The following is an 18178-nucleotide window of genomic DNA, read 5'->3' as shown; positions in this document are numbered from 1 at the left end:
CATATTATTCAAGTCACCTCACAGGCTCCAAGCATCGGAGGGGGGGGGGGGGGATTACAAAAATAGGGGAAGTCAGGAGCATGAGGTAACATGATTATACAACGCTTATTGACTGTTAGTACCGATCACTAAAACGCAAGAACATCTTTATACAATAGTCAGTGACGCATTAGTAACTAGAAAATATGGTGTTTTTTTCGGCCCTAAAGCGAGCAGAATCAAGAATGTTGATGATGTGTTTCGGAAGACCTTTTCAGTGGATGATAGCCTGCGCAAGGTGGATGAATTAAAATGGTTGTTAAAGGGACTCTAAAGGCTAATACTAAGTTGGCGTGGGCTGTTAGATACCATTCCAGCAACCTTGCAACGCTTGTTTTGTGCCAAGAAAAAGACTTAGTTTACGAGAAAATTGCATCTGAAGGGTCCGAATACCTCACCGCTCCCGCCACCCAACCGGGGGAGCTGTGACGTTGCATATGCCATCACCGCCCTTTGCTGCCATTGGCGAGCAAAACGGCGTCTGGCAGACGGCGGTACCAAGCCAAAACATAAATTCAGAGCCGCGGATTCTCCGCTGCAGCTGCTTTTTGGCCAAGTGGTGTAGACCGTTCAGGCATCTCGTGACATCATATGGAAGTTGAATTCTCTGCTACTGGCAGTTTGTGCGAGTTTTGCGAACCAGCAAAACCGGCGCAGCACCACAGGATAACTACTGAAACATGAAAGCGTGGGTAGCGCGGAGTCGAGAGAAAATGAAAGCGTTCGACCACCCGCGTCGTTGTCAAGGGGTAATTTCAATTAGTTCGTTTGTCTAAACATGAAATAGAACTGGACAAGTAAAATTATTTCGTCGTATCATACAATACGATGTTTTTTGTAACGAGTGGTTGAGTACTAGTGACAGAATATAACTGAGTGCTCTCGTCATCGGGCTAGTACTTGAATTTCCTGGGGGAGTCTCTAATCTTGTCGTGCATTCACCTCAATTTCCCGATTATTAAGGCTCTGTTCGCGATGATATTGACGCCTTAGAGATTGTCGAGCACTAATCTATCACTTTAGCTTGACTTAATATTTGCCTTTAGTGTCCCTTTAGAAAGCTTCAACACTGTGATACATAACATTAAAGCCAGATCACTGGTGTTTTGAATGATTGTACAGCAGTAATAAATACGTTGACAATATTTGAGAATTCATATATAAAACTTTAAAAAAGCACCTCTAGGAATACAAATAAAAATAATAATTTGCTATTTTTAGTATAAGCACAGAGAGTGGAAAAAATCTAAATTATACAACACGTGTGCCTATTTCCTAGTTACTACCAACTTTTCTGTCAGATCACACAAAGATATTATGAAAATATGTTCGTGTGAATGCTAGCCATAGTGATGCTTATGCTGTGCAGGAAAGCAGTAGCTTCGCAAATGCATAAGTTCCTATTGCACAAGAAGCACTTTTTACTCAATGCAGCAGGCACCTGGTTCGTTCGTTATTGTATTCTCTTGGGTCGCAAAGCAATGGTTGTCACCTCAGGGAGCATGCAGTAGCCTCATCATACTTGATTATTTCGTTCTGTCAGACTTTCTATGTAAGCAAGCAAGCTAGTCTAGTGTGCATTGAACTGGCAATGGAGCCTCCACAAGCCTTGTTCAGTTCCTGTACAGTGCCTTACAGTAATGTGGAGCGTTGCACAATATTCTACAGCAACGAATAAGGACAAATAAGCGCATCTACAGAGGCAGTGTTCAAAATGTAGAGATTAAATAGGTAACCAAGCTTCGATTGAAGGTTGGCCTGAAGTTGACTGCATGCTCTGGTGTGAGTGAAAGCCCAACACAACAGGCAAGATTGCTCGTAATAATTTGTACATATGCTGTCGAAGCGCTGATGGGGAAAATAAAGTTGTACTTGATATTAATCTAATACAATTATCAAAATAACACACACTCGTAAGCACCTACCGTTGTTTGAGACATTAAAAACAGCCTATGTGTCGGGTTGAAAAATTCACAATTCGACTGAAGATTTTGTCTCCACTGCTGCTGTAAATTAAAATTACGTTGCAGAGTCAACCAAAGCGCAAATCTTGCATCTTTTTATTGAAGTGCTACAACCACTGGAGGCTAGTTTTGATGGCATCTCCAGTTGCTTTTTTTTTATTTTTGGCAAATGCCACAGCATTGTAACAGTTTCTGCCAACAGTGTTGCAACAATTAAGGTGATTGCTGCAGCAAAGCAATCATCTTAATTGTAGGTTTTATGGTGAAGCATCACCTAATTAAGAAATATTTGGAATACCTTTCATTGTTACACTTAGGAAAACACACCTGTTCAGAACATTAAGTATTGTAACCATACAAATGGCATTCATGTTTTCAGGGTCCAGACAGTGACTGATAAAATATTCGCACTCATCCGAGACATGGTCACAGAGTCTGGAGGCAAGACAGTGAAAATGGCCGATGCTGTTGAGCGTTGTACGTCCCGTGGGTTCCGGCCAAACCAGATTGAGGAGGCCATTGAAGAATACGAGGAACTCAATGTCTGGCAGGTTAACCAGGCCAGAACGAAGATCACCTTTGTTTGATGCACAAGTTTTTCACTAGCAACAACCTTTGCACTGATTAAATTTTCTACCAAGGACTGTAAATATTGTATGAAGCTATTGCAGCATTTAATATAGTTAGTGCACTATGCAATCTATTTTGCACTAGTTTTGATCTGGTAAAATCTTCCCGGAGTTTTTTTTGCAATCTACGTATTTTAGCCTGTTTACTATAGGCCCACATTGTGAATTGACTTGCTTACAAGACTGCTATGCAGCGAAGGCTATTGATTGTCTACGAATACCTTTTCTCCCACCCACTATTTTTTGGTTGTGTGCCCGATGTGGGCCAGCACCATGTCGAGTTTTTATTTTATGCCTGTGGCAATGCACTGCATAGCCAGCACAAGCCAGCACACTTCACTGCCATATTCATATCATACATAACTTTTTTTTTTTGCTCTATACCTAGTTTGTGTCGCGTTATATGTACCATCATACATGTAAATAAAGTTTGAACCTTGATATGTGTTGACTTCAAGATTTATACAGAAGTGTTGTTTAAAACAATTCAAACATTTTTTTAAAAAGGACTTTATTTTATGTGAAAACTATACATGAATAACTAATGCTGGACACTGCAAATTTGGTTCATGATTGTGACGCACAGGTCCATTATTTGGAGGTACTCGTCAGCACCTTCAAGCAGTCTGTGGTCGCATATCTGTTCCAAAAGAATGGTGCACGTTTAGTCACACTGTCAAATTCATAAGCAAGAACATGTACGCAGTCTTTATGAAGACATGAAGCTTAAGCATATGCATTTTCTAACCTGGACAACATACAGGACATCTCAAATTAATACAGAGCTTGTTGCTGTTATTGTAATGCAGCTCCCCCCAGAAACAAAGATGCCTTCTGTATTATCACAAGGATAAACTGCATTTGCGAGAAATGAAGCAAAAGCTACTTACGGCAAGTTTCTCGGCCATTGCTGACTTTTGTTTGTCATTGTATTTGTTGTTCAACACAATAGCATCGTGCAGCTGGCTGAAAAGTTGCGATGCTGCAAAACCTTCAAGCACGAGGCCCTTCAAAAAAAGAAAGTAATTTTCAAATGAACAAGTGCACTTGCGCATTTCTGCGCTGCCTAGTTGTTCAATAAACACAGTAAGGCCACCGCATATGTAAGCAATATTGCACAGGGCTGCTGATTACAACAGCAACAAATAATTAAAATAAATTCTAGGGGTCTTCCGTGCCGAAGCCACAATTTGTGAGGCATGCTGTAGCGAGGGGCTGCAAATTAATTTTGACTGCCTGGGGTTCTTTAACGTGTACACAGGCGTTTTCGCATTTCACCTCCATGCATTTCACCTCCATTGACATGCCCCTTCGGCTTGGTAGCACAAGCCATAGCTACTATGGACCACTGCAGGTGAACAAATCCTTGTGTTGAGAAAAAAAATTGGCTTGATATGGCAGAAAATTAAAACATCAATTGCACTAAGGTCTAAATCCAAGCTGGCTGGTAACGCAACATCTTTGAAGGCAAGAGTGTAGAAGACTGCACAAGGCAATGGGCAGCATTCTCCATGTATTTGCCACTCGCTTGTCCAGTGTTTTGTGCTATTCTCTTCAAAGATCAAGCATGAAGTTCAGCTAAAGTGATATGTCAGAGCTCCAGAATGCTTGCCAAGCACAGAGCCTTTGGAAGTGGGAAGATAATGCAAATATTGGGCAGGATTGAAGATGCTGTTGAGAAAGTAATGAACTAGCTCTTTCTGTTGTCTTCAACCAACTTATGTTTCCAATGGTACCAATAACCTATCCTCGAAGTATAAGCTACTATTGCTTAAGTCGTAGCACTGGAACAACCTATGAAATCAAAGGCGCCACGCAAAATTTTGTTGCACTTGGAAGCAAATAATTTGCTTTCTAGTGTAACCAGCAGTTAAATGGTGCTCATAGCACTTTTAATAAATCTGTGCCAAAAGCTACAGAAATGAACAGCAGCGCCAGGTATAATGTGTTTCAGTTGTATGGGGTCATTCACTCTACATCTGTTAACTTGAGCCATAAAGTAGAATTGAGTTCATGCTTTTCGCTCCGAGCGTTTATGTTGAATGGTAGTTACTTTGATAGTTTCACCTGAAGTAATGTCATGTTTTTGCGCATACCCAGGGAACTGTGCCATATTGCAAAGCAGGCACTGGTTTTAGTAAAGCAAGTTTGCATTAAATTTCAATTTGCCACAAATTACCAGTTATTCCTTCAAGGCTATGGTAGGTTGCATTTTTATGAGTGACAGGAAAGTGTTTTCTGGCATGTGACCACACAATTTGCATTTTTCCTTTAGTGCCCTCTTATGTCATCAATGCAAATACTTTTTTTTTTTCTCTACAAATGACCATTGGCCAACTCCTTACCTCAACTGTTGTGCTGAGCTTCTCATATGAATTCGATGCACAACAGGTAAGCAGGCCATCGACGCACTGCTTTGGAATAACCTGGATGGAAACATCACACAAGTTTATTGTTGTGATAAACAAAGCTTCATGAGCGCAATAAGCCACTTAAGGTTTTTGCAATAGGCATTGGAAGTGAAAGGGCTCTATAAATTTGCCGAGAACAAGAACCTTGCATTCAGAGATCAACTTTTGAAATGTTGACTTTTAATGACATTTTATCCTTTAAAGGTCAACCGAAACAAAATTTAAATTTTGAATTCGTTATAACTGAGTAGTGCTATATACCACCAAACCAATCTTGGTGAAGCCGCAAGGCTGATAATCGCAGTTTACTAGATTAGCAGCCTTTGAACAGCACCTAAGCAGACAGGTGCACCTGGTGGTTGTCGCCAATAATGCAGAGTCCCAGCATGCCACCTGTGAGATTTTTCGGTGTGTCGTGGGCAGCCACAAGCGCCGGGCTAGCTTGCGTTGCCACGCCTTGAGAACCAGAGACCAATCGGAGAATGTGGTTGTCCAAGCGTCTTGATGGCGAGAGGGCTCGTTGCAGCGCCCCACTGCGGCCATGGTATCTATGACATCCGCAGCAGATGCAGCTACACGCAACTGTGCACGACTGGGCTGGAGGAGGTACTCACACTCAGTCTGACCATGCTGCGTGGTGCAGACTGGCTTTGTCCTGTGCCAGCTTGACTGACGTATAGTAGCCAAATCCAAACTGCGCATTTCGAAGCGCTATCAATAGCAAGCGTCATCCAAGGAGCAATGTCAGGTCATATGTTGCTACCAGCGAGCAGTAATGGCACCTATTTCAATTTCAGTATTAAAAACAGCTATTTTTGCAAGCTTTTTCCAACACTTCTGCTCATATTTCAAACATCAAACTTTCCATCGAGGCTCCTTTATAGCCACACTATAAGCCATACTACTGGGCATTTTACACAATCCAAAATGTTGCAGTTGCCCTTCCAAGGGATCCTTTTAAATAATGATACTAGAATGGCTGATTATTTACATGATGTGAAATGCTTAAATAACATGTTTATAAAATGCAAAAATAACTCTTAAGCATTGTATGACAACAAATTCGCGGGACTCGGTGACCATCTCGTTCATACTTCATATTCAGAAACAATGTTGTCTAGAGTGTTGTTACTGTATTTTTTGCTTGAAGAATGAAACATGAAAACATTCTTGTCACTATTGCTATGGTCGTTTGACAGGTAGCAATTTACTGCACTAAAATGCTGCACAAATGATGCCATGTTTGCTTGAAAGCGAGGAAAAATCTCATGCAAACAAGGAAACGTCAGCACACAAGGAACACCTACTGCCATATAGTGTGTAAAATCCTATTCAATGACTGCCGAAACCAAAAGGGGTACTGTGATCTTTGTTGTGAATAGAAAAACAGCTTTTGATGACCTCTGTTCGTCAAAGGCGGTTCAGAAAGTGGCGAAATGCCCGATTGACGATTATGAAAATGACATTATTTATGAATGAACTGAAGTCATCAGGATCCCTTAAGGAGTTGGTAATGTTGAACTTCAATGGCTATTATGCATATCAGTCAGATCATTAACGTTTCTGTCCCTAAGTTATGCTAGTGTTATGGTCACATGGATGCCCCCCCCCCCCCCCCCCCTCCATTTCTGGCTCCACCACATTACTTTGGTTTGCACTGTGGCTTTCTTGTGATTTGTGATTGCATGTGGAGAAGCAGGATCAAGGGGTATTAGCTGTGGGGTTGGGACTAGTACTTGTGAAGCGACTAGTCCCCATCTGAATTATTCCACGACACGAGAGCAGCCATCAGCATAAATTTCAAATTAATGTTATTGAAGGAAAACTTGGTGCTGGTGTCGACAATCACTGCTGCTATGATGCACAGTACATGGATTTAGCTTCAGGCAATCTTCGGCACAAAGCACAACACTTATGCAACAAACTGTGGTGTACCTTCCCTCACATGATATACATGGCAAAGACTGTAAGGTTTAGTTGAAAGCGATGCTAAGAAAATGCCAGTGATTGAGGACATTACATGCTGTGAACTCTAGCAAACAGTAGGAGGGGGCAATGAACAATAAAAACAATGTGCAGCCAAGAGCAACCTGGCTGCATGTGTGATTACTATGAAAAGGAAGTAGTGAACAGGACACAGCGACTCCTTCTATAACTAGCGATGAAGTTAGAAGAGCCTTGCAAGACATGTCCCGGGGAAAAGTGGCTGGAGAAGATGGAATAACAGTCAATTTAATCAAAGATGGAGGAGATATTATGCTTGAAAAGCTTACGACATTTTATATACAATGCCTCATGACTTCAAATATACCAGAGAGCTGGAAAAATGCTAACAATATACTAATCCATAAAGGAGACATTAAGGAATTGAATTATAGGCCCATTAGCTTGCTTTCAGTATTGTATAAAATATTCACCAAGATAATTTTCAATAAAATCAGGGTCACACTTGACTTCAATCAACCAGGAGAACAGGCCAACTTCAGGAAGGGATATTCTACAATGGATCATGTCCATGTCATCAACCAGGTAATTGAGAAATCTGCGGAGTACAATCAACCTTTATATGGCTTTCGGGGATTATGAAAGGCATTTGATTCAGTAGAGGTACCAGCAGTCATGGAGGCATTGCATAATCAAGTAGTACAGGAGGCATATGTGAATATCTTGAGAAATACTATCTACAATGGTTCCACAGCTACCTTCATTCTCCACAAGAAAAGTAGAAGGTCACCTACCAAGAAAGGGTTAAGCCATGGAGACAATCTCTCCAATGCTACTAACTGCATGCATAGAACCGAATTTATTATGCTGGGAAGGCTTAGGACGGGTCAAAGCAATACTGAGGATGAATTGCAACAAGTGATGGAGGACCTTAATAGAGAGAGTGCAAGAGTAGGGTTAAAGATTAATATGCAAAAGACAAATATAGCCTGGCAAGGTTAAGAATTCAAGGTCGCCAGTCAGCCTCTGGAGTCTGCAGGAGTACGTTTATCTCGATTACTCACAGGGGATCCTGATCATGAGAAAGAAATTTAGAGAATAAAAATGGGTTGGAGTGCATACAGCGGGCATTACCAAATCCTGACTGGGAGCTTACCATTGCCATTGAAAAGAAAAGCATACAATCATTGCATTCTACCAGTGCTAGCATATGGGGCAGAAACTTGGAGATTAACAATTAAGCTTGAGAATAAGGAGTGCTCAAACAAGTGATTGAATGAAAAATGTTAGGCCCAATTTTAAGAAACAGGAAGAGAGCTGTGTAGATCAGAGAGCAAAGCAAGGTTGTGGTAGTTGAAATTAAGAGGAAAAATTGTAGCTGGGCAGGCCACGTAATTCGTAGGGCAGATAATCAGTGATCTGTTAGAAATACACCAGGGAAGGGAAGTGCAGTCAAGGATGGCAGAAAATTAGGCCAGGTGATGAAATTTAAAAATTTGCAGGCGGAAGTTGGAATCGGCTAGCATAAGGCAGGAGTAAATGGAGGTTGGTGGCCGAGGCCTTTGTCCTGCAGTGGACATTTAATAGGCTGATGATGACGAAAAGGCTTAGAAGTTATTTCCTTGGTTCAATGCCTTGAATATTTTAACATGAAGGGTGCTGGATAATTTAGAACTGCTACGAGAAGTATTGCACATTACCCCTAAAAGTATCTTGATGAAGCACTGTGAGCACTTGGTAGTCTCCAATTTTCTTATTGGCAGCCATTAAATAACACCAAAGCAGATGACACGTGTGCCTGGTGGTTCGCAGACATTAGTCCCAGCTGGTTGCCTCCATGATTCTTCAGCGTGCTGCCTCAACTCGGAGGTCATGTAAAAGAGTCGTGCTGGTTCGCAACAATCCGAGTCATGGGTCACTTCTGGCAAGCTGCAGTAATTATTATTTTTTTGCTTTTTTTTTTCTGTTTCAGTATCAAAAATGTCTTACTTCAGCGAAGTTTTCATCACGCATCCACTCATATTTTGAAGGTAAACATTTGCCTGCAGGTCCCTCTATATTTACATTATCTGAAACAAGGCTCCTTACACGGTTGAAAATCTCGTTGCAGTTGGCCTTTGATTTCAACAACCTGGAGTTTTTATTATGTAGAATTTTTGTTTTACACTCCTTTGTTATTGGCAACTACAAGCAGAAATCAGACCTGAAATGTGCTCAGCAGCAGAGCACCTTTTTCTCAAAGTGGCCAACCTTAGTCATCAGGTTTTACTGGCTACAGCTACCTCTGCTATTTACAAGCAGCTTAACATTGTGAAGATGCAACACACAAATGGCAACTCACCCCAGCAACTTCAGCCACATCATGCGATGTTACAGGCTCATCACATTTAAGCCGAGAAACACTTTGGAAAAGGGTGATTGCTCTTCGCATGTCTCCTTCACAAGCATCCATAAGGAAATCCAGTACCTAGACATTTGATACAGAAGTGTTTATGAATGTGAAAATTGATCTCATTGAATTTCTGTGACAGTGAAAATCAGTCAAGTACTACTTATGCCTCATGTTCAAATGTGACACGTATTGCGTGCAGATTTTATAGAAATCTATACAATAGGCGCAAAAAACATTACACACACAAGGTGCTTTTTGTGTCACTATATGTGCTGCCATTTTCATACCTATTATGTACACAGATATTCCAAACCAACCTACCCAAATTTCCATCCCAATGATTTTATAGAAGCTTTGCTTTTAATTGAAATGTTACACTATGGGAAAAGAACAAAACTCAATTAGCTCACTTGTCTGCTCCAAACACACACTCTGTAAAAGCATATAATACACAGCCTTGAAACACACAATGTACAACAAAATTAGTTGCAATGATGAAAGGCCAAGTTTGGTCCTTACATGTAGATAACAGCTGTCACCACTAATGCAGAAATTTCACACAGCATTGCACTCGTATAGCACCAATGTGTCGCCATTACTAAAATTCATATCTAATAAAACTGAAAAAGCAATCAAGGGTCTCAAACCTGATCATCGCATTGAACCCCTTCAGCTGTGCATATGCTGCGAAGGCGTTCTATTAGAACTTCCTTAGGCAAAGGCTTGAATCGAAACTTTGAGCAACGAGACGTCAGTGGATCTATGATTCTGAGAAAAGACAAAGGCAAGTAAGTACAGCTTTATAATAATAGTTACACTCAGCTAAATAAAATGGGCAAGGTGCATTTACCTGCTTATGTAGTTACAGATAAGGCAAAAACGAGTTGTCTTGGTTTCCTTTTCCATGGTACGACGCAAGGCTGCCTAATAATAAAATAAAATGCAGCATGTCTTTATATACAAATTGAAGCCAACAGGAAGCATACTATTGGTGTACGATACATTATAAAACAGTATAATTTTTTTAAGAACCTTGAGAGCATAAATTGAAAATCCACCTTAGTCACTCGATGTTACTTTTACTTTTAGATACAACAAACCTAATCTAAATTGGTCTGCGCAGCTGTTGCTGAGAAAAACGATTTCTCCACTCTCATATATTTAGATAAGCGCTCCCAAGATAAAGCTCCCATTTTCAGCAAACTGTACCATTCATTTCTGAGCTTAATAGAAGCTATCAGGTGTTATGAAGACTTTATGCTTACATTAAAGGCGAACTGCAATGCAATTTCACTTTGGTTAAATTAGTTATAAATGAGTAGTATATATCAGTGGAGCAATCTTGGCAAAGTCACAGGGCTGGTAATTGTATAGTTTTCCTGTTAGAAGCCTTTAAACAGCATCTAAGAAGATGAGATGTTCACCTGGTGGTTGTCGCTATGACGTAAATCCCAGCGCACCGCCTCAGAGATGTTTTAGTGTGCCACAGGTGCTGCTTTATCTTTGAGGTCATGCCGAGGAACCATTTATACTAGGTCACGCATCACTTCCGACGTGCGGTAATGGTGGCATTTTTTTTTTTTTTTCAGTGGTGGTACTGAAAACGGTTATGTTTGCAAGCTTTTTGTGACGCTACTATTTCACGTGCATGCTTCATGTACTGCTACAAATGTAAAATTTCGCATAGAGGCTCCCCTACATCTGTACTTTACTAAACTAGGCTCTTTTTATGCGGTCGAAAATTTCATTACAGTTCGCCTATAATGTGAGCATAATGTTTTCATACAACTTGATAACTTCTATTAAACTCAGAAATGGTCAATACAGCTTGCTAAACATTTGCTCAGAATTGTCAATCTGCTAAGTGAACTAAGCGGAAGCCAGAAGGTAGTACAGTGAGGCTAATGTGGTCAACAAGTGGGAACTATCATTACTATAAATGTAGTTATCATTATGTGCCAGAGAAACCTCTAACACACATTTCTTTTTGCAGAAGAAAACAAGGACACTTTTGCTAATGCACCAATGTGTTCAAATTTGACACATGCATTGAGAGTTAAAAAAGTTTTATGGGCCTAATACCTGAGCACTTGCTGTCATGGAATCTGCTTCATCTAGAATTATAATCTTGAATGGTGGACATGGTTTCCCACTGCAAGTGAAGCACATTGTAATCATATCAGATGGAAACACTGCAACATTCCTAAAAAATGCGCACATACTCGGGAGCCGTGGCACTTGCTGTAAGCTGTGAAAAGGTTTTGATTTTCTCACGGACAACCTGGATGCCACGTTCGTCAGAAGCATTTAGTTCCAAAATGCGGCTTTTGTACATGTCTCTGAAAAATAATGTTATTGCCAGTAAGTCACCAATACATATAGCACAAATCTCAAATGACATCACAATGAGCAGAATGGTTATTTGCATTCTTGAGACGTTTGGACAATTTATTTGTTTCAGCCTATACAAATTCACCAAACAGAGGAGCGTGCGGTAACTACAAGAAGTAAACCATACAGCTCGATTAGCATACCCAAAGAGTTCTCTGGCCAGGGCAAGTATAGTAGATGTCTTTCCTGTTCCTGGAGGCCCGTAGAACAGAAGATTTGGGAGCTGCAAGTATCAGACCCACACAACCACATGTAATGCTTTATGGCAGAACACTCGTTTTTGTACAAATTGCAAAATGCAAGCACTTCAATTTACAATTCTATCAATTATTTATGAACACATCCAACCGTTTGCTCTACAGTGAAATAAGTGCACCAAAACTTTTGTTTCTCTACCCTGAATGAGGATTATAGTTTCTGTGGCTTTGCTTATTTGGTTTCTTCTTTCCTTCTTTCTTAATTTTTATTTTCTCTGTACTGGAATGTGGTGTTCTCTTATTTTTTGTTATGTCTATTAAATATTCCTTTAGTTTTTCTGTTAATGAGTGAGCTGCTGTATATGTAATTAATCGAGCTGCTGTAGACTTCTACGTAACATATTATTGTTTTACAAGCCACTGTATAGGGTCAAGGGCTCTGTCAAGCTGCCTAGATCAGCTTTTATTCATGAAAGCCTTTCAGTGCTTCTGCTGGAGAAATAAAGTTGACTTGACATAAACAACTGCGGTACAATATAGTAGAGCACAAGACACGAGTTTGCACTGCTTGACTTTCTACACTTACATCGGCTCCTTGAAGTGACTTTTTTAGGACGGAGACCACTTCATCTTGGTGGGCCACATCGTCTACAGTTTTGGGCCGGCTGAGTGAGGCGGAAAACGAAAACAAGCATAAGTCGTATAATGATATACACGATACTAGATGTTAAAAGGGGCAATTAGCGCTGCAAAGGCTTACTATTTTTCCACCCATGGGATGTGCACTGGTTTCTTGGGTGCCGGTTTCGACTCCTTGGTTTTCTCCTTGGGAAGGATTAAGTTTGGGTTGGCTGTTTTCAAAAAAGCGTGCATGTTTGGTTCCGATACCTGTGTAGAACAACGTGCAACACTTAATTAACGTCCGGCGTTACAAATGAACGACCTCCTCGCACACAGCCCTACAGCTGCGTCACGAAAGTTAATTCGGCACAGCATCGTCAGCCTTGTCTTGGTCGCATATGTTTAGCGCGCAGTCACCCCTCATTGATAAAATTGTGGACAAAAGACAGCGCGAAGCGATTGCGCAATACGTCTACTCACCACGAGTAATGAGCCTAACCCCGCGCAATTTTTCGCGCGCACTGGCGGCGAGCGTGAAGTACAGGGAAACGAAACACCACCGAGCGCGAATAAATACCATTTACCAATACACTAACATTTATCAGTAAACATTTAGTGTGCAACTCAATAAAGTATTTATTAAGCTTTAGAAAAACGTTAATTGGTTCTGGTCGCTATCTTATGATTTTGATAGTTTCGACTGTTTTTAGTTCTCAGCTGTCATTGTCAGGTGGCGCAGATTTCAAAGATGGTTGCGCTCAAGCCGTGAAAAGTTGCAGCGCAGAGACTACGCTCATGCTAGTTCCTTGTTAAACGGTTACGCTTGAGTGTTGATGTTGATCGATGATTGAAAGTATTTACACAATTCTGCACAACACAAGTCGCTCACTCTTCTAAAATGGGTGATCAAGAGAGAGACGTTGACTGTACAAACGCAGCCCGTGGCGTATGGCTCGTAAAGGTATGTTAGTTTACATGCTCCTCACCTGATTAAAATTTGACTGATTCTGTTTCTTATTTTCTATTCCTTCTCTTGTATATTAGGTGCCGAAATACATCGCTTCTAGATGGAGCAAAGCGCCACCCATGTCGGAGGCTGGGCGACTGAGAATCGCGAAGTAAGTCAATGCGCGTGCGCCTAGTCCAAGGGCTCTGCGAAAGTTCACCTGGTCAGAATTGCGCTGGTAAAGTAAAACTATGCAAACATCCCCACCACAATCGCTGCGCGATATGTCTAGCATTTGAACCAACATTGTATTGTCGCGATTCCCTTCGAGACGGCATTGGTCACACCTTGTCGCATCTGTCCAAACAAGGTATCAACAGTGCTCGGGCAAAGGATGTTAAGGCTGGATACATCCCTGACAAAGACTACATGTCGAAGCATTGTAATACACATGTATTAATAGAATTGTTAACGTGTTTCACTGCTAATAGAATAACTTTGTGAGAAAAACAGTATAATCAGGCTCAGAAAGAATTCGCAAGGTTGTCCTCCATCACCGCTGCTGTTCATGCTTTATATGATAAGTATGGAAAGAAGGCTACAAAGAAGCAATCTAAGGTATAATCTGTCTTACAGATTACGCGGAAAGGTTGAGCAACGACTACTGGGTTTAATGTATGTGGACGATATTGTACTGTTAGCAGATAGCCAGAAAGATTTGCAAACTCTGGTTAATTACTGTGGAGACGAAGGAGACAGGTTAGGTTACAGTTTTAGTGCAGCTAAGTCCTGTGGGATGTTTTTCAATGATACAACTGATCAGGGACATACAATACAAGGCCATGAAATACCCTGAGTGGCCGAATACAAATATCTCGGGGTATGGATTAACAAAGGGCAGATGTACACGGAAAAGCATGAACAGTCTCTCATAGCAAAAGGGCGAAGAGATGCCGGGATAATGAAACGTAGGGCATTTTGGGGGTACAACAGGTATGAGGTACTGAGACGTGTTTGGAAGGGAGTAATGGTGCCGGGGCTTACTTTTGGGAATGCAGTCCTTTGCTTAAGGGCAGAAGTTTAGTCGAGACTAGAAGTCAATCAGAGAGCTGTTGGAAGATTAGCACTAGGTGCCCACGGGAAAATCACAAACGAAGCAGTACAGGGGGATATGGGCCGGGCACCGTTCGAAGCACGGGAAGCTCAGAGTAAAATCCTATATGAAAAACGCCTGAAAAGAATTGGACGATAACAGGTGGGCAGCTAAGGTATTTAAATACCCATACAGAAAGAGCGTTGACTCTCAGTGGCGGAAAAGAACTAGGAAGCTAACCAGTAAGTATGCCAGACACGAGGACGAAGAAAGACAGAGCATTAAACGACAGGTTAAAAACGCGGAAGGTAAAAATTGGATAAATTCAATGGAAAAGAAGCATAGTGTGGAACTATATCGATACTGGAAACAGCAGATCAGGAAGGAAGCGTTTTATGATAACTCAAGAGGCAGTGCCCTACTCTTTGAAGCTAGGTCAGGATGTCTTAGAACGCGCAGCTATAAAAAGAAATTTAACAAAGAAGAAGACAGATGTACTGTGTGTGGTAAATCTGTAGAAACAATGGAACACCTCATACTAAAATGTGATGGTATCCATCCCAATGTCGATGCAGGCACAGTCACGCTTCCTGAAGCCCTAGGGTTCAGAGATAACAATAGTCATGTAAATCAATATGCGGCGGAAATTAGCAAAAGGCGATTGGAGGATTGGTGGCTCAAAAGCAGAGGTGATATAAGGTTAAAAGTCTAGGAAGACGTATTTAAAGAAAATGGCAAATTTTAATAACTTACAACACAGTTAAACAAAAATAAAAAGCTGAGCATGGTGGCAACTGCCATTACCCCATTTCAAAGGGGATGCTCCTACCTTCCATCCATCCATCAACAGAGCCCTCTATGCCATGCTCTTAGGTTTCGGGTAGCACAAAACGCGATGTTCTGCTGGTGAAAGCATGGCTCCACTGTATATATGCTCGTGTTATGTTATACGTTAAGCAGAAAATTCAAATTAGAAACTCGTAAGAGCATAACAAATTTGTGTGTTCTGGCTAATTAAAAAATTAGGCATTTAAGTTATCCCGCACGTCATAGAGAAAATTGGGAAGTAGACAAAGTATGATTAAACTCCGAAAAATAGCGCTTGTCTTACACTTTTCCCTCCCTTCTGAATCACTATGACCTTGACAATTTTGACTTGTTTGATTGTTCATATCAGGATATTCACAAGTTATATACAGTGATGTATAGCGCAGAGATTTCTACTACTTAACACTTGTTTTATTACAAACCTTGTCTCATTTATCAAATCCATAACCGTATCGAATTGTTTCATCTGGTTGTATGTAACTGTTTGTAACAAGTCGATTTCTGTATTGTTTTTTCCTGTATATTCAGTGTATTTATTCTAGATATTTGTAATTTGATAGCATTTCAGATATTCATTTTTTTCTAAGAAACTGTTTTGTATTTTATTTTTATGACGATTGTAAAAAACTGCTTAAATTTTTCTGTATTAACTTCACATTTCCATTACTTAGTGTGTGCCCTATAGTACTAAGCTGTCTGTTAAGTTTCAATTTTTTATTTATTTTACGGTAGTGCTGCTACTGCTCTGAAATATTTTTATTAATTGATTGATTCTGTTCTTTATGTAACATTCAATGGTGTCTTTATATGCTGCTCCTGTAAATGAAGCATTTGGTTGCTAGTCAGTGCTCTGTGCTGTGCTCCTTACTCACTCATCCTGTGTCGCGCTGTTTCTGTTTTTTATTCTAAAGATGAACCAACCAGCCCCTTTAAACGCATTGCTGACGGCTATGACATCCTCCCCCTAGAGTATGAGATGGAGTTTGTCTACGAACCCGATAAAGAAATGTAGTGTCAACGCCATAGTGCCGCTTGGAAAAGTACTGTGGTCACTCGGCAAAGTGGTGTCATCGAGAAAGGACACTCAGCGCAATGTGCGTGAAACACTACTTAGTGAGAACTCTGCAAATAAAACTCAGCTGAGAGATCGCAATATCGCCAGTTTGTTTTCTTGTGTCATTGCAACTTCATAAACAGCAACATTACACTTGGAAACATAATGCAGCAGCACTGGACTGAGCAACATTTCATCGTAACACTAAAGTCGGCGACGCACTCAGCGACAAGTAATGCTCTCACATTTACCGATCGTAAGAATTGCTTAGGTGCCCTGATAATTCTTTCTTTTTGTGTGTGTTGTCATCACGCCATCGCCATGCATTTTTGGTCATACCATTGTCGTGATGACATTGTTTTCATTCCATTGTTGTCATTCAATTGGTGTCATTGCAACTTTGTTAAGCCATTGTCATCATTCGAGCTTTGTCATCAGATTTTTGCCATGCTGTTACAGGGTTGTCATTCAATTGGTGTCATTCCAACTTTGTCATTCCGTTGTCATCACTTCCATGTTGCCATCAAGCCATTACTTTGTTGTCAAAGAAGCAGTTGTTTTCAATCCATCATCATTTTGTTGTAGTCATACAGTTGTCATTGTGCCACTGTGTTCATTCCATTACCATCATTAAATTTTTTTAGCTTGTCTGGCATTCTGGTAAACACAGGCAGACTGCGTTTTACCGTATGGGCAGGAGGTGGCAAACGTCAAACGTAAAATGTCTACCCCACAAGGTGCTGTCACCTTGTAGGGTAGAGCTGAACCACACAAACACAGAGCTAACATTGCATCAACCAAGTATATTCTTTTTTGTTGCCGGACGAAATTTTTGGCAGAGCCAAATCGCCACACAATTACGGCTCTGTGAAAATTTAGTCCAGCAACAAAAAAAATACACTTGGCTACTGCAGTATTAACTCTGGGTTTGTCTGGTTGAGCTCTGCGCCACCAGGTGGCTGCACTCCTCCAGCCGCTCCCAGTTGCGCCTACACCCCTCCAGTGAAACACCCAGTCCGCTTGCATTAACTGGAGTACTGAGCACCGGACAAGCTAAAACTCTATTATGTTGTTGTCAAGCTGTCGTTGTTGTTCCATTGCTGTCATTGTGTTGTCATTCCAGTGTTGCTCTTCCACCATCGTCCTTTCATCGCCGTCATGCAATCGTGATAATTTCTTGGTGGTCATTTGTGAGATCCACATGGTCGAACGTCCGAAGTTTATGTTGAGCAAGTCATTTTCTGGTGAAAATGTGTCCAGCTTGGTTGTGTGCTCTATACTTCCAATAATTGGTCACTGAGCAAGAACAGCGTTCTTCACTAACACCAATGAAAGCTTTAACCAATTCCCAGAATGCGCGGTATCTGCATATTTTTTTCACACCTTGATATGGGGATATGAAAATGTATGTGTATATATGAAAATATTAAATTTGTTTTCCTTTTCAGGGGAGTGAATGGCAAATCGGATATACGGTTTACACTGAGTGATGAATGTGTCAACATGAAAGACCCAGCTGACAAGTCAGCCATACCAAAAGAACACCGTTTTGTCATCTCCAACATAGCCAACCAGAACTTAGCCGTTTTCTCACAAAACAAAGGTTTGTTTTAAGCATCGAAGTCTCTGTGAATAAGCAAGCAATTTTGATAAACACATGAGTTGTATT

The 18178-nt window shown here is 40.8% G+C and overlaps 3 protein-coding genes across 4 annotated transcripts in view; 2 read left to right on the top strand and 1 right to left on the bottom strand.

Annotated features, from left to right (window-relative positions):
* The window catches only part of Mcm7 (minichromosome maintenance 7), a 53849-nt gene extending 50776 nt beyond the window's left edge, over window positions 1-3073 (top strand). The window contains exon 15 of the mRNA XM_050190092.3: window positions 2383-3073. Within this exon, the coding sequence (XP_050046049.1) occupies window positions 2383-2590 (208 nt within the window). The 3' untranslated portion in view covers window positions 2591-3073. The remainder of the gene's footprint in view (window positions 1-2382) is intronic.
* Window positions 2745-13173, bottom strand: LOC126542972 (replication factor C subunit 4). Its single transcript, XM_050190105.3, has 12 exons — window positions 13069-13173; window positions 12728-12855; window positions 12554-12632; window positions 11914-11993; window positions 11602-11718; window positions 11462-11531; window positions 10230-10303; window positions 10027-10147; window positions 9329-9454; window positions 4978-5058; window positions 3523-3639; window positions 2745-3272 (listed from the first exon to the last, which is right to left on the bottom strand). The coding sequence occupies exons 2-12, from the start codon at window positions 12838-12840 to the stop codon at window positions 3174-3176; spliced, it is 1077 nt and encodes a 358-aa protein (XP_050046062.1). The 5' UTR covers window positions 12841-12855; window positions 13069-13173; the 3' UTR covers window positions 2745-3173.
* A 138-nt stretch (window positions 13174-13311) lies between these two features.
* The window catches only part of TfIIFbeta (transcription factor TFIIFbeta), a 33733-nt gene continuing 28866 nt past the window's right edge, over window positions 13312-18178 (top strand). For both annotated transcript variants that reach the window (XR_008615011.2, XM_050190106.3), the window contains exons 1-3: window positions 13312-13549; window positions 13633-13706; window positions 17958-18112. Coding sequence is in view for 1 of the 2 variants with exons in the window: in XM_050190106.3 (XP_050046063.1) it covers window positions 13487-13549; window positions 13633-13706; window positions 17958-18112 (292 nt within the window). In the remaining variant the exon portion in view is untranslated. The remainder of the gene's footprint in view (window positions 13550-13632; window positions 13707-17957; window positions 18113-18178) is intronic.

The sequence above is a fragment of the Dermacentor andersoni genome, chromosome 2, assembly GCF_023375885.2.
Source record: "Dermacentor andersoni chromosome 2, qqDerAnde1_hic_scaffold, whole genome shotgun sequence".
In the NCBI taxonomy this organism is placed as follows: Eukaryota; Metazoa; Arthropoda; class Arachnida; order Ixodida; family Ixodidae; genus Dermacentor; species Dermacentor andersoni.
This window is presented reverse-complemented; position numbering and strand designations above follow the sequence as displayed.

What these genes read in the sequence shown, in the direction of transcription:
- LOC126542972 (XM_050190105.3), bottom strand. Translation starts at nt 12,840, where the DNA reads ATGCACGCTTTTTTGAAAACAGCCAACCCAAACTTAATCCTTCCCAAG. An exon ending in GCAAGTGCCACGGCTCCCGA is followed by an intron (nt 11,532 to 11,601) that starts GTATGTGCGCAT and finishes CTTCACTTGCAG; the next exon opens with TGGGAAACCATGTCCACCAT. An exon ending in CCATGACAGCAAGTGCTCAG is followed by an intron (nt 10,304 to 11,461) that starts GTATTAGGCCCA and finishes TTTTATTATTAG; the next exon opens with GCAGCCTTGCGTCGTACCAT.